At 41.5% G+C, this 13,854-nt stretch overlaps 1 protein-coding gene across 1 annotated transcript in view; it reads left to right on the top strand.

Moving 5' to 3' along the window:
• LAMB4 (laminin subunit beta 4) overlaps window positions 1-13,854 on the top strand; it is a 43,099-nt gene that overhangs the window by 27,756 nt on the left and 1,489 nt on the right. The window contains exons 24-33 of the mRNA XM_074870001.1: window positions 1,207-1,303; window positions 1,663-2,038; window positions 2,407-2,567; window positions 6,233-6,438; window positions 7,316-7,519; window positions 9,122-9,266; window positions 11,077-11,284; window positions 11,908-12,046; window positions 12,282-12,458; window positions 13,439-13,592. Of these exons, the coding sequence (XP_074726102.1) occupies window positions 1,207-1,303; window positions 1,663-2,038; window positions 2,407-2,567; window positions 6,233-6,438; window positions 7,316-7,519; window positions 9,122-9,266; window positions 11,077-11,284; window positions 11,908-12,046; window positions 12,282-12,458; window positions 13,439-13,592 (1,867 nt within the window). The remainder of the gene's footprint in view (window positions 1-1,206; window positions 1,304-1,662; window positions 2,039-2,406; window positions 2,568-6,232; window positions 6,439-7,315; window positions 7,520-9,121; window positions 9,267-11,076; window positions 11,285-11,907; window positions 12,047-12,281; window positions 12,459-13,438; window positions 13,593-13,854) is intronic.

Here is a 13,854-nt window from a genome sequence, read left to right as displayed (position 1 = left end):
TGCCTTCTGGGAACTGGGGTGGTGGTGTTTTGGCATGGCGTGGTGGGGACCCTCTTATAAACGAGGATAGTTTTTTGTTGTGCTCCCTGAAAACAAAAAGTCTTTGCAAGTTTGCAGTTGTTGCAATCACACTTTGAGTCATTTATATCAAACATGCTGTTCTGATAATGTGGCTCTGCTTGTAAGCAATTTCCCTTTGCTTTTGTGGTTTTTTGTCAAGTGGATCTTAGAAATACTTTGTAAGAAAATGTCACATAGGAAAAAACTGCCCCGTAAGTATACATATAGGGAAAAAGGAAGTTCAGACTTGGACCCAAGAATCGTATGAGTATTTTTTTAGGTGTTTGTTTTCATGAAGTAGCAGCTGTGGCCATTACATTAATCATGTCTCATCTATCAGACTGCTAGGGTACTTCTTCTCATCTCTATTTCCTGTGCCCTTTTTAGAGCTAGAATGTAGAAAAATTAAAACAGCATATCAGAATAGAGAGGTGAAACTGTGGTCCCATGGAGTCAACAGCAATTTTGCTATTGACTTCAGAGCACCAGGAGCTTATCCCAGGCTCTTGCTGGTGTGCTTTCACATTTTGCTTTCAATATGCTTCCTGTTTGTTCCAGTTTATTTAGTGAATTTATTATTTTTCCTAGAAAATGTAGCTCTTAACCTCAAAGAACTACTGCTTTTCTGAGCTGTACCAGTTATAAGAGCTGTAATTCCCTGCAGTTTAATAGCTGAATTCCAAAATAAATTTTCTAGAGCAATGTGCATAATGTACCCTTGAGGTTTTCAGTTACAGTTAATTTATCATGTAGTTAAAAGTTGAAATGTTAAGATGAGTACTTTGCCCAGCAAAAATAAGAAATTAATCTGTTTTGCAAAGGAAAAGAATCCTCTCTGAGATCATAGTCAGAGGATGAGTTCTCAAAGAGCATCTGTAGACTGGAACATACAAAATCTTTCATATTAGTAAAGTAAAGCCAACTTTCAAAGTCCATTTTGTTTTCACAGCCTTCAGGAGGAAGATGGGAAAGGCAGGCCAGCACTGTATAAACCATGGTGTTCAAAGACCATGTGCAAGCAGTGCCACTGCAGGCCCCATACAGCTATATGTCATAAGTAACAGGGAGAAGAAGAAACACAATAAATAATGTATATCCAATCATATGACTCTGCAGGAAGTTATTTAATCCTAACTGTCTTTACAGCTTACAGGCCAGTGTCCATGTAAGCTAGGTTACAGCGGAAGATGTTGCGATGAATGTGAGGAAAATTACTTTGGTAGTCCCCAGACACATTGCATTTGTAAGTATTAATAAGTGGGGACAACTGGATGAGAAAATGCCTCAAAAGAAACATTTACCTTTTATATTTGTAGGGGAGATGGGACATACATCTAGAGAAGCAGGCTTTCATACATTTGTGTGTATGAGATAGATAAAACTTTATATTATTTATCTATATTGTTCCTTCTATGGTTATGATCTTACCATGGAAGTTAGAGAGGACTTCCATGACATAGAAGTTATCCAGGCAGTCCACTTTGCTCTAACTCAAACACTGGCTTGCTTTTATTGTCTTGAAATGCATGATTGTACCTTTTGCATGCATTAATCCCACGGAAAAGGCACAACTGGATGTAACTTGCTGTCCTTTTCTTGCAGCATGCGAATGTAACCCAGAGGGAACCAGCCAGCCCAAGTGCGACAAAGCCACCGGCACATGTAACTGCCGCGCTGGTGTCACTGGCCGGTTCTGCGACCAGTGTGGCCACGGCTTTGAGAAAAACTTTCCCTCTTGCCGTCAGTGTCATCTTTGTTTTGATCAGTGGGACGCTGAAATTACTGCCCTCACTCAGACTGTTCAGGGTTTAATGAGGTTTGCTGCAAATCTGGAAGATAAAGGAGGACGAATGCCCAGCTGTGACATGCGCTTCAAAGCCTTTGAAGATGCCATTTCTGAAATTGAAAGAATTTTGAGACATCCTGTTCTTTCACTGGAGGCCCTCTCAGGCATCAAGGATTTTCAGGGCTACATCCAGTAAGGGCTCAGCTGCTGCTGAAAAAAATCCTTTGGCTGAGAAAGCAGTCTTCCCCCAGGCTCCACCAGCCATCCATACACATCAAGTCCCACTTCTGATCAGCACACAGATGCTGGACTTCTAAATCACTGTTTTCAACAGATCCGTGAACAAAATAATCCTTATATATATTATCTGTCCCCCACAGGCATATACTTAAATGCTGGAATTTTCCAGTTCATCCTAAGGGCTTTCCAAATAAGCCATTACAAGTAAATGTTTTTGCTCATTTAGAAGTTTGTTTTTGTCCTCTAAAATATTGTGTATCTCAGTTCTAGTTTAAGAACAATCCAGTCTGACTTCTGCATAACTGCCATTTCCCTTTCAGACAAAAAGTTGCACAAATAGACCCCCTTCACAGTATGCTGTATGAGTTTCCTGACCTTAACAAGAACATAGAAGACATTGGGGAAGAAGCTGACCTAGTGTATGAACTTCTGCAACAGAAAATACATCTGCATCAAAGTTTTCATTACTTGAATCTCAAAGGTAAGGTAGCCAGCAATTAATTGAAATTGGTGAACATTTTCTGTGAAATTTCGTAATGTTTTTCTCATCATCGAACCATAGAACATTTTAAAGATCCCTAGATTTTATCTTCCTGTGGTAGTGCAAAAATGTAAATACTAACAACATTTTATACTGACTTTCCAAACTCCATTTTAACTTAAAATGCCATGATTTCTAGCATCCTAAATTTCAGGTTCATGTGCCAAGGCCACATCAGTCAGAAGTCTCATGAATCCCAATGTTTACATCAGGATTTAAAAGCCACCAAGTTTCACAATATAGACTCACAGATCATATAGTAGAGTAGCAAAGGATTTTTTCCCCGCTTCTGACTCTTCTTGCTCTTAGCAATACTTCAAGAATGTTGTACAGCAATGGTTTGTTTAATTAAAGCAGAGTCACAGTGCAATTTCTTAGTGTTCCCATGGGAAAATACATGACTTTATGTGGTAAGGAACTAGCTTTCCATCATCAAAAAATGAGAAGTCAGAACTGAGATCCTTGGCATTTTTAAAGAATTACACGTCTGTGCTTGAGCTAAGTATAGTCTCCGTCAACTGCTAATAGCTGTAATGACAATGTCACAGACTGGTTTCTGGAGAAAGACGGGGATGTATCAGTTGGGGATCTCAAACAGATGCTAGATCATCCACAGTGGCAGGATACTGTCAGCAGTGTACTCTCCAAAGAGATGGCTGACAAGATAGGAACCCCTATAAGGTAAGGTGCACACCACAGAAAGCACAAGCTACAGGCAATGCACTCCCATTTACAGTTCCTCTGTGTTTCATTCAGGACAGGAAAAGATTGGCCTAGACAAGATTAAAAAAAAAGAAGGAAAAGTCAACAGAAGACAAAGCCAAGGGAAAGAAAGAGGGGAAAAGAGGGATTAATGAAGATTTAGGGCTCCCCTGCCCTGTTGTACTTGTCAGTGCCCCTGACGCCGGCTCCTCCACTCAGGTCCCCGCACAAGTGGTCAGCACAGCTCTCCCAGGCTCTGCTTCCCAATTCAACTGAGTCTTGTGCAGACTCTGAGAAAGGCAGAAAGGCAAAGAAACAATAAATCCCCGGGAGGTCAATGGATGCACAGCTGAAGCATCTGTGGTGCTCTCTGGTCATGTTCCAAACCCGCTTCATCTTTTGGCCTCAGGAGATGGATAAACAGCCCTATAAAAAGCATACGGGGGTGTGGGGAGGGGAAGACCTTGAATTTAAGCTGAATTTCTGGTCAGGGCCACAAACATTCATTGGTCCTGCTACCAAGCATCTAACAGCACAGAAATAACATTTCCCTCAAGATAATCAGCTTCTCTAATATCCGTGAGAAAGCCTGGCTCCTTCACCCCATCTTCATTTCGGGACCAGCAGCACGTCCTAGGTATGGCTCTGTCTGCTTTGTCGTCTCTCTTTTTTGCTGGGCTGAAGCAGGATCACAGAATCACAGAATCATCTAGGGTGGAAAAGACCTTGAAGATCATCCAGTCCAACCATTAACCTAACACTGGCAGTTCCCAACTACACCCTATCCCTAAGGGCTATGTCAATGTGACTCTTAAACACCTCCAGGGATGGGGACTCCACCACCTCCCTGGGCAGCCCATTCCAACGCCTAACTACCCATTCCATAAATAAATGCTTCCTAATATCCAGTCTAAACCTTCGCTGGCGCAACTTGAGGCCATTACCTCTTGTTCTGTCGCTTATTACTTGGTTAAAGAGACTCATCCCCAGCTCTCTGCAACCTCCTTTCAGGTAGTTGTAGAGGGCGATGAGGTCTCCCCTCAGCCTCCTCTTCTCCAGACTAAACAACCCCAGTTCCCTCAGCCGCTCCTCGTACGACATGTGCTCCAGACCCTGCACCAGCTTCGTTGCCCTTCTCTGGACACTCTCAAGTAATTCAATGTCCTTTTTGTAGTGAGGGGCCCAAAACTGAACACAGTAATCGAGGTATGGCCTCACCAGTGCCAAGTACACCATCTGGGGAACATTTGGCACTTGTGCCCTAGACACACATGGGAAACAGGCTCCTACCTACCTCTCTTTGCAGAAGATCAGGACTTTGAGACTTCCTCACAGGCATACATTCAGCTGGCTGAGCTGGAAACGTCAATCTCTAACAATGAATTAGAATTATCAGAAAAAACAAGACACAAGTGTCCTTAAAAGAAAGTTTGCTGTTTATGAGATCTCATTAAATTAAGGCTTTCCAGCCTTGGCCCCTGGCTTTGCAGCCACTGTGGTATGGTAATGCAGTGAGTACAGCTTCCTAGGCTGTAAATCAAGCCTGTGCTAAGACACTGTGTTTAACGTAAAGGAACTTGGACTCTACAGCTCCATCACAAACCAAGTATGAAAAATACATTTGGGCCACTTAATGGAGTGCTGAACCACTGTAAAATATTCCTGCAATGGAATTGTTGCACTGAAAACAGTCTCTGGCTCAGATACGGAGTTACAGCAGCCTCTTGCCAGGTATTTTGTACTAGGAGCTAACTTTAAATTGTACATTGTTTCCAAGAGTTACAAGATAAAATAAATAGCCCTGGCTCCACACGATAACTAAACATTGTTCAGCTTCAATCAAAGCAAGGCCGAGGGCTTTAGAGCCTGATTCAAAGTACGCAGGACTTGATGAGTGCCTTGTCATTGACTTCAACTAGTAACTGAGTTGGTTACCAGCACAAAGAGGGATGTTTATCAATGACCTCTAATGCTTTTTCACTGCTGACACATCAGTTTTGGCTCATTGCACATACTTCTGCCTGGGGATCTGGGGACAACTTTGGGTTCTCTGGAGATCTGTGAAGCCTCAATAGCAGCAGCTTTAAATTATGTGTTTTGCAAAAGGCCTGAGTCCTTTCCTTAGTCTATTAAGCTGCAAAAAATGTAATAGTCTCCAACCCTTCTGAGTCCGCTTAAGGGAAAGCTTACCCTAAGCAAACAAGAAAGACTCTTGCTGGAAAGTATTTTTTGCCTGTCCTACAAGCTTATTATGGAAGTGCTTTTTTTTTAATGCATCAACCCTGAAATTGGATTTTCCAGAGCCAAAGAAAACTCATAAATTCCCATTTGTAATCTAAATTTTGGCCTCAGTTCAGCAGACCATTTAACTTTTGGGTGCTATGCTGAACAGACAGGACAAATGCTTTCCTGACTAACAATCAGAAAGCTGATCATTTAATAGGTCTTACAACTGGCAGAAACAGTTCTCCTGCCTAAACTTCAAAACAGCATAAAGGAACTTTATCAAACAACAACGGCAGCAATGCATGAGCTACTGATGAATGCAGATCAGTATCAGTTTGTGTCATTAATGGGATCCCCTTCATACTTTTGTATCTTCCATTGGTTTTTCATACACCTTGGACTCCGAAGAATGACATAGGATCCACTGTATTTACATCTATTTTAGCAAATTTTATGAGTATCAATAAAAATTCCTGTTTGGCAACCAGATGAGTACAGGATTAAAAAGCTTGACTGAGGAAATGACAGCTACTGTCCCTCCCCGCTGTCCCAAATCAGACACCAGTGACAACAAACTGAATTACCTGTCACTCACCATTTGTCCAGAACTCAAGCAAATACTGAATTAAATGCAACCAAAATACAGTGGGTACTAAACCCTATTTCTCTTGCTACAGAGACCATCAGCAGCATTAGGAAACACTCTGAAGTGTCATTGCTGGCAGAACAGAAGACCAGTGGGACAACTGCTGTTGTAAAATACTCAGAGTACACCAGGAACCACATGCTGGTTATGTTGGGCGATCAGGCCTTGAAAGCAAGCAACGTGTTGGAACAGCTCAAGATGATCAAGAGCCCCAACATACAAAACTTGAGTGAAAAGGTAGGCACTGTTAATTTTAAATGGGAGCTAAACAAAAATCTCTTTTTTGATGTTGTTAGTAGGTTTTATTTTAAGAGTGCTTACATGCATTTTTAAATCTAGAAAAAGACACGTCCCTCGCACAGACGTGCAGTCACGTCAGAAACAGCTGCACTTCTCAGCTGTGATTACTACCACCCTTCTGGAAGCCATTGCTCCCAGGGCAGACCCAGCACAAGGAACTGTTTAAGCACTCTCTAGTCTCAAGAGGACATCGGTGTAAATTCAGAAAGATTAACCCCAACCTCCTCCATCAGTAACTTAAACTAAGCTGAGCAACTTTGCTCTGGAGTGGATGGGGAGTGCTCACATATCCTTTTCATTAGCCATAGGAGAGGAAGGGATTTCTGTCCTTCTGCAGGACAGAAATGAATACCTTATAGCACCTTCAGCCAGCCCTGCCAGATCTGAAGAGATCATCCATCTAGGCCTTTAGTCTCAACATCTGTGTCAAACTATATGGAGGGCTAGACATGGTACCATGTGGTGTGAGAGGTGATCTAGATCCTTTAGAACAAGCCATTGACCCAGGGGCTGGATATGACCAGGGGAAAGTTTCAACCCTTTTTGCCACAGAGGAGTGAAGCAAGGGTCTTACTGCAACACATGGAGCCCAGCAAATGTTCAGAGCCATGGGTTGCTGTTGTGTCCTTCAAGTCAGGGGAGGGGGATCTGTAACTGGCAGTGACACCCATCTTTGGAGAGACCAGACCACCATCTCTTCAGGGAAACCCCATCCTATGTTCAATGTTCATATGATATCAAACATCTTCCTTCCCCCAGGAGTGTATCTCAGGCCCCCAGAGGAGTCCTGACATAAGCATCTTCCTTACTGCAGATCTGTGGTGCGCCAGGAGACCAGCCCTGTGTCACAGCAGCCTGTGGAGGAGCTTTGTGCCGGGACGCTCACGGACTCAGGCAGTGTGGTGGCCCAAACTGCAGCGGAGCTCTTCCTGTCTCCACTGATGCCTTCAGGAAAGCTGAGGAGACTGCTGTGTTGCTAAATAACTTCACTACTCATCCACAGGAACCTGAGAATCAGGTGCTGTATATCAGGTGCTGTATATCAAACCTACATTTGTTCAGTGAAATGGATAGAGGATGATATCTGGGAAGTCACAAATCTACAAAAACTCACCTGCTCCTTGGAAAAGGAGCAGTGACCTAGTGATGGTCCCAACATCATAGACCTATCATGGTTCAGTACCAGGAGTATTAGGTGCCAGTCCCACCAAGAGACTGTGGCTCTAGCTACGCCTTCCTCTTCCTCACAGCTGCCAAGATCTCACAGGTCATGGTGCCCTGTACCTATGGAAGTTGGTGGCATCAGGCTAGTATTGTCTATATTTTTATTGGGAAAGATCCAAATGGCACCATTTGTCAGTAGCCCTAGTATGATCCATGCTTATTGCAGTGGGATTACTGCTGTGCATAGTGTTAAGCTGTATTTATATAACTTCATATTACTTTTATGTTTGCCATTAAATAATTTCTGCAACTAATTTCAAGATAAAGCTTTTCTGCCCCCAGTGATGTTTAGAAGGGTATCGAGTAGTCAGCTGTACTGCACAGTAGCAGTGAAAAATAACTCGAGCAAAGTGTGGCCAATGCAACATGTGCCAAGGAAACAAAACGGACAAATCCCAAAACACCAGTAAAGACAGTTTGTTCTTATTAACAGAGATGATGCCTGTTGCAGTTAAAGGCAAAACACATTTTCCAACAGAAATGTCATTCTGTCATTCTGCCGTGGCTTTGTCCTGTCCCTGCAGGGCGCCTGGGCATCCATTTCCTCTTTTTAAAATGCACATGACACTGCATCACAGCATCACAGCTAACGGCTTTAGAAATGAGCAACCTGGGCACATGCCTGGGGCCCCAGGACACAGAGAGGCAGCAGCAAAAGGCATCTGCCAAAGTGGTCAGCACCAGGCTCTCTGAGTGCCTTTGGTGCTCACAAGCCTCAGGCAGCTCTGTGATAATATGAGTGAACTATTTTGAGATGTTTCAGAAGTAAAAACATCACAATTTTTCTTGTTGCTTGGGGAAACAGTGAATCTCTTCCCTCTGTAGATCCCAGAGAAGTGGTACCTGTGCATTTCCTTAGGGCAAAGCATAGCCCCCATCAAAGCAAAACACTGTTGGAATTCGATGATTAATCTAAAGTTCTATGTCAAATTATCAAGAATACTAATTTAATGGCAAAATGTAACTTTTAAAGACAAGCCTTAAACTCTACTTTCCCTATTTGTGTCCTCTTAAGTGTATTAATAGTAAGTCCAATGTGAAAGGCAAATGAAATTATGTGCCTTTTCTGTACTGAATCTGATTACTGACATGCTGCAGTACTGCAATAGGATATAACAGTCAGCACCTTCTTTCAGAAACAGAAGGGGCTGTGGTTTAGCAGTGGTTGCAGAGAGAAAAAAATGCTTGATTTAGGCTTTTTCTGAGGCCAGATGAAGGCTGTGATGTAGCAGCTTCTGGAGTTCTCCAAAGGGGTCTCCTACTACTTTTCAAAGCCACATCAAGTGATTCCAGCTGAGGCTTGGATCAAAATTATTTATGTCTCAGAGCTCAGCTTGCCAAGCAATGATAGATAACCTCCAGAAAATGGCACTGCTATTTCTAATCATATTTCCAGGTTGAAAACATTAGAAAAATGGCAGAAGACAGCAAGTTGGAAGGCTCACAATTTACTGGGGAACTGGAGAGGGCTAAGAATCAAATTGAAGTTGACAGAGAGATCACCAAGGAGTTCATCCAAAAAGTGAAAGACTTCTTATTAGGTAAATATGCAAAGTTCTTTTTGGCTAATTTTTAATTCCAATATACTATAGCATAATAGATGGCCAGAAAATGATCTAGCTGTATACACATGAAATTTCTTGTCTATCTCCTGACCTGTGAAATCTTTTGCAATCCCTTTTTTTCTAGTGCTTCTTTCTCCCAGGTGACAGTAGTTTGTATTAATTTTCCAATAGATGTTACATTCTGATTGTCATCTTTTATTACTATATTTAATTTGAAGCATGCAAATAATCTCCTTAGTTCCTGGTTTATCTGAGCGAAGGACTACTAAAATAATTTCTTACAATATATAATGGCCAGGCATGTCCAATGCATGCTCAGATTGTTATTCCACCCCCTTCTTCCAGGCCCATAAATAGAGGCTCTCTGTAGGGAGCGTGGGAATTAGGACACATACCACTCTATCGTCTCCATAAAGCTGTATATAACTCGAGGAATCAAAGGATTCTGGTAGAACTTCACAGCTCTCATAAAAAAATAACAAAACAACCATATATACCCTAAAACTTTTTCCACCCTCACGATTGCAGAAAAATGCTGTAAGAAATGGACCCTGGTTTTTTACCAGATGCACATCAAGGGAGTTCAAATGTGGTAGGATTTTTTTTTAATCTCTTGAATGTAATGGATCTCCTAAGTTTCTAAGGATTGCATGTTGGCAGTCCTTTGGCATTCATACCTCTACATCCAAATGTGAGCGAAGGCAGAAGACAGACGACTTCCTCTGTTCAGGAACATTTAAGTTATTTTATTGAATTAAAAGAAAAACTCCATTTAAGTCCTTAAGATTCTCAGATTTTTATTTGATAGCAATTGAAAATTCCACCTTTGGCTCTTCTTTTATGTTTCTTAGTAGACATACAGCATTTACTAACAATTACAAAAGCATTTTTTCATGAATTTTTTGTTTTGTAAATTGAAGTTTAAGAACAGTAACAGCGGAGATGCATATAGTTACATTAAATCTGCTGTACTCTACATTGATGTAAATGGTAATTTTAGAGGAATATATTTCTGTAGAAAATAGCTCTCAGGAATGCACTACTGTTTGCACAGTAAATGTCTTCTATTTAATTCTTGGTGAGATACTTTGAAGCACTAGCACAAACAGTTAATATGTTTCAACTGTTTTATCACCCAAGGTCTTGTCTATAAAAGGGAGTGAGCAGAAAACAGAAGTGATGATGAGACTTCACAAGCCTCATTGACTAACTCTGTGCGCCTTGCCTCTTAGCAAAGGACTAGGAAGGGCTCATTTGTAAGGGGAGTTGTCAAAATACATTCCATCCTATCTAGGTCTGACCCAAGTTCCCTTTGTAGCTTATCCTTTCTCATTAACCAGTGAAGGAACCACTTTCTCAATCCTGTGGCGACTGCAGGGAAGGGATTACACCCACCAGCCAGCTTGGAAAGCTCCATTCACACCCCAGTCTCTCCAGCACCTCTTTGATCTGGAGGCCAAGGAAGAAATGGGCTCTGACACATCTAGCTGTGCCGTGCACTGATTTAAAACCTTCTGTGGGCTCAGTTCTACATCAGAATTTTAATAACCCAGTTCAAAGTGGGTTCAAATCCTCATTTTAGCCAGTTCTGACAACACTAACAGCAGTACCTGGAAGCATAATATTAAATTACAAAATGCTGGAGATAATTCTCTTACCCCCTTGCTGTGCCTGTCAGCTTTATTCTCCTACATAACTCAAAGGGTAGGCAGCCATAATGATCATTTACATTTCACTGGGAGGAAAGAGCTGCTACAGGGTACCCTCAGCTCCATTTCTGTTGCAGATGAGAGTGTGCCTCCAGAAGACATTGAGAAGGTGGCAAATTACGTTCTGCAAATAAACCTTTCCATGACTCCACAAGAGCTCACAGGCATGTTTGGCAAAATCAGGAGCATTATGAACCACTGTGAGAAGTACAAACTGAATGCAAATGAAAGAAACAGAAAAAGGGAGGAAGCTCAGATGCTGCTGGTGGAGGCACAAGATGCCAGGTGAGTAGGGTATTCTCGTATTGATGTGCCAACTCCAGCTGGGGTTGCACTGTGCATGGTAGGACTGCTCCATACCCCAGGCAGTATCTTAGAAATATTGGAGGGAAAGTTCAGATGACAGCAAATTTCAGCTTGCCATTTCCACAGGGCCTCTCCAGCAGGAACGAGCCACGACCACTTGGGCTGTGGGAGCCGACATGCTGCAAGGAGGCAGCTCCCTCCAGCTCTTGGCTCCTCTGCCTGCTGAGTCAAAGAGGCCAAAGCAGCTACTTACTTCCACGTTGGACCTAGTGGAGCATTACATCTGATTCACTGGGAGGTTTAAATATGGGTGAGAAAGAACCAACAAGAATCGAGGAGGGAGAACCCATGAGTCTTCTATACTAGCAGTGCACCAGCAGACAGCCTGCAGCATCCATTCACCTTTAATACACCAGCTTGTGTGCTCCCCCACCAAGTCCCTTACTGAGGTTTTGCTTTGCCAACTTACAAACCACAACTTTAACGGTTGTTGTTGGACTTGGGGGAACATTTCTGCATGGGAGCATGGGTGCATTTGAAACATGTTCTTGCTCTGCTGTCCACACCATGATACTACATGCACTTCTATTCTTCCATTTCAGCAAAGCAGCTAAAGCTCTTCCACGTGTGGATGAAATTAATAATAAACTAAAAAATGTTGTGAAGTCCCAACGACACTCCAAAAACACCTTCATAAAGTTAAATGAAGAGATACAAGGCATCAGAACACACATCTCACAGGTATCTTGCTGTAAATCTCTTAATTTATTCAGTACATACATTTTAGAAAAAGATACTTGATCTTGAAGTTTCCTTAGTGGAAATTTAAATAAATCCAGAATGTGGTACAGATATGACACCAATTCCATAATGTTTAACGGTCTCTTCTTCTTAATCGGTTGACATTAATCTCCCTCATTAACATGCTGGATGGATGTTGCGTAAGAAACCACAGCCTTCAATTGCTCTGTTTTAGGCTGAGAACCAAGTGAACAAGACGAATGACCAACTAAATGACTTGTCAGCAAAACAGTCTGAGATGGAAAATGAAATTGCCACACTGCAGTCAAAAATGCTGATGAACAAGAATCAAGCTACGAAGGCAAGAGCAGGGGCAGAAACAGCACACAAGCGAGCCGAGAATATTGATAACGTAAGCGTTTGTGACGTGTTAAGGGAAAAAAGATTCCCTCCATGTTTCATAGCATTTTTGATTCAGAAGTGTAATTGTGCTATCCTGCTCTTCTCAAAACTGTTAACATTTTCCTTATGCCATGCAGTGTAAAATGTGACAGGTTAAGAATAATTTCTTTTTTATTTTAAGGCTTCTGGTGTATAACACTTCTGTTTGCTTGAATGAAAGAAAAGATACACATTTCTCTGGCTACTCCGTGACATTTTGTGTATAAGATGCATAGTCACCATGGGCACCAGTAAACATAACAGAACAAATCACAAAACCAGATATTAGAATACGTGAGTGATGGAAGCAGCCTGGCCATTCATCATGTGCCATTCTCCTTCAGAGAAATTGCTGTGGGAATTACTTGGAGGTTTTGGTTGGCTGAGTGTTTTTCAGTAGCTTCAATTTTTGAGAACGCAGCTAAAAATTTGCTAAAATTGTGAGGAAAACCAGGCACCCACAGCACAAGCTTGGAGCATGACCAAGCTTCCAGGTTATAAGAAACCTAGTCAAAATCTAAATTGCAGCCTCAACAGCAACAGATCAGCCAGTAAATATTACTACAGCCAAAAATGTAAAAAAACCTGTTGCTACAAATAAATAATTAAATTTGAATTAAGCCTCATGGCAAAATGAAATTTACAGAAAAGCCCTGTCAAAAGAAGTAAAAACAGTGTAAGCTTTAAAAATCTTGATCCATGTTTTCTTTACATCCTCGTTCCCCCTTTAGATTGCTCCTCTGGCAGTTAGTTTTAATTGATTTCTATCAGGTTTTGCAAAGCATTGTTCAATGTACACTCATTATGGATTTTTTTTTTTTTTAAGATTTAAGAAAATGAGAGATTTAAAGTTTGGTTCAGAGAGGATATTCAAAAAAAGTATAAAAATCTCCTTCAGTACACCAGATTAATTATGAGATGCTTTCAAACTGATGAGATGCTTTATTACAGGAATTTGCTGACATTAAAAGAAAGTACACCGTTCTTCAAGAAAAGCTAAAAGCCCAAGGACCTCCAAAAGTAACACTAGAAAAAGTGAAGCAGCTGAAAGAAGAAGCAGAAAAACTGGCTGAAGAGACTGAAAAAAAAATTAAAAGAATAACAGGTGGTGTTCTCACTTCCATAGCGAGCAGTGAAAATTGTGACAGTCATGAACTAAACAGAAGTCCTTGCCCACAGACACTATCAGACTAGGTTCACCTGCAATCGGGTTTAAAACAATTTAGCTGGTGAAAATCCCTCCCTGAAGCTACTCAAACATTTTAAAAGTAGTTGAATTGATTTGGCTTATGTACTTTTTCTGACATAAATTGGTTGCTATAAGCAGAGTTTAAGAAGTGTCCACACGGGGACTTGCAGTGATTTGA

The sequence above is a fragment of the Strix uralensis genome, chromosome 5 (genome assembly GCF_047716275.1).
Source record: "Strix uralensis isolate ZFMK-TIS-50842 chromosome 5, bStrUra1, whole genome shotgun sequence".
NCBI classification, from domain to species: Eukaryota; Metazoa; Chordata; class Aves; order Strigiformes; family Strigidae; genus Strix; species Strix uralensis.
Note: the sequence above shows the minus strand (reverse complement) of the source record. Positions and strands in the feature narration are given on the sequence as shown.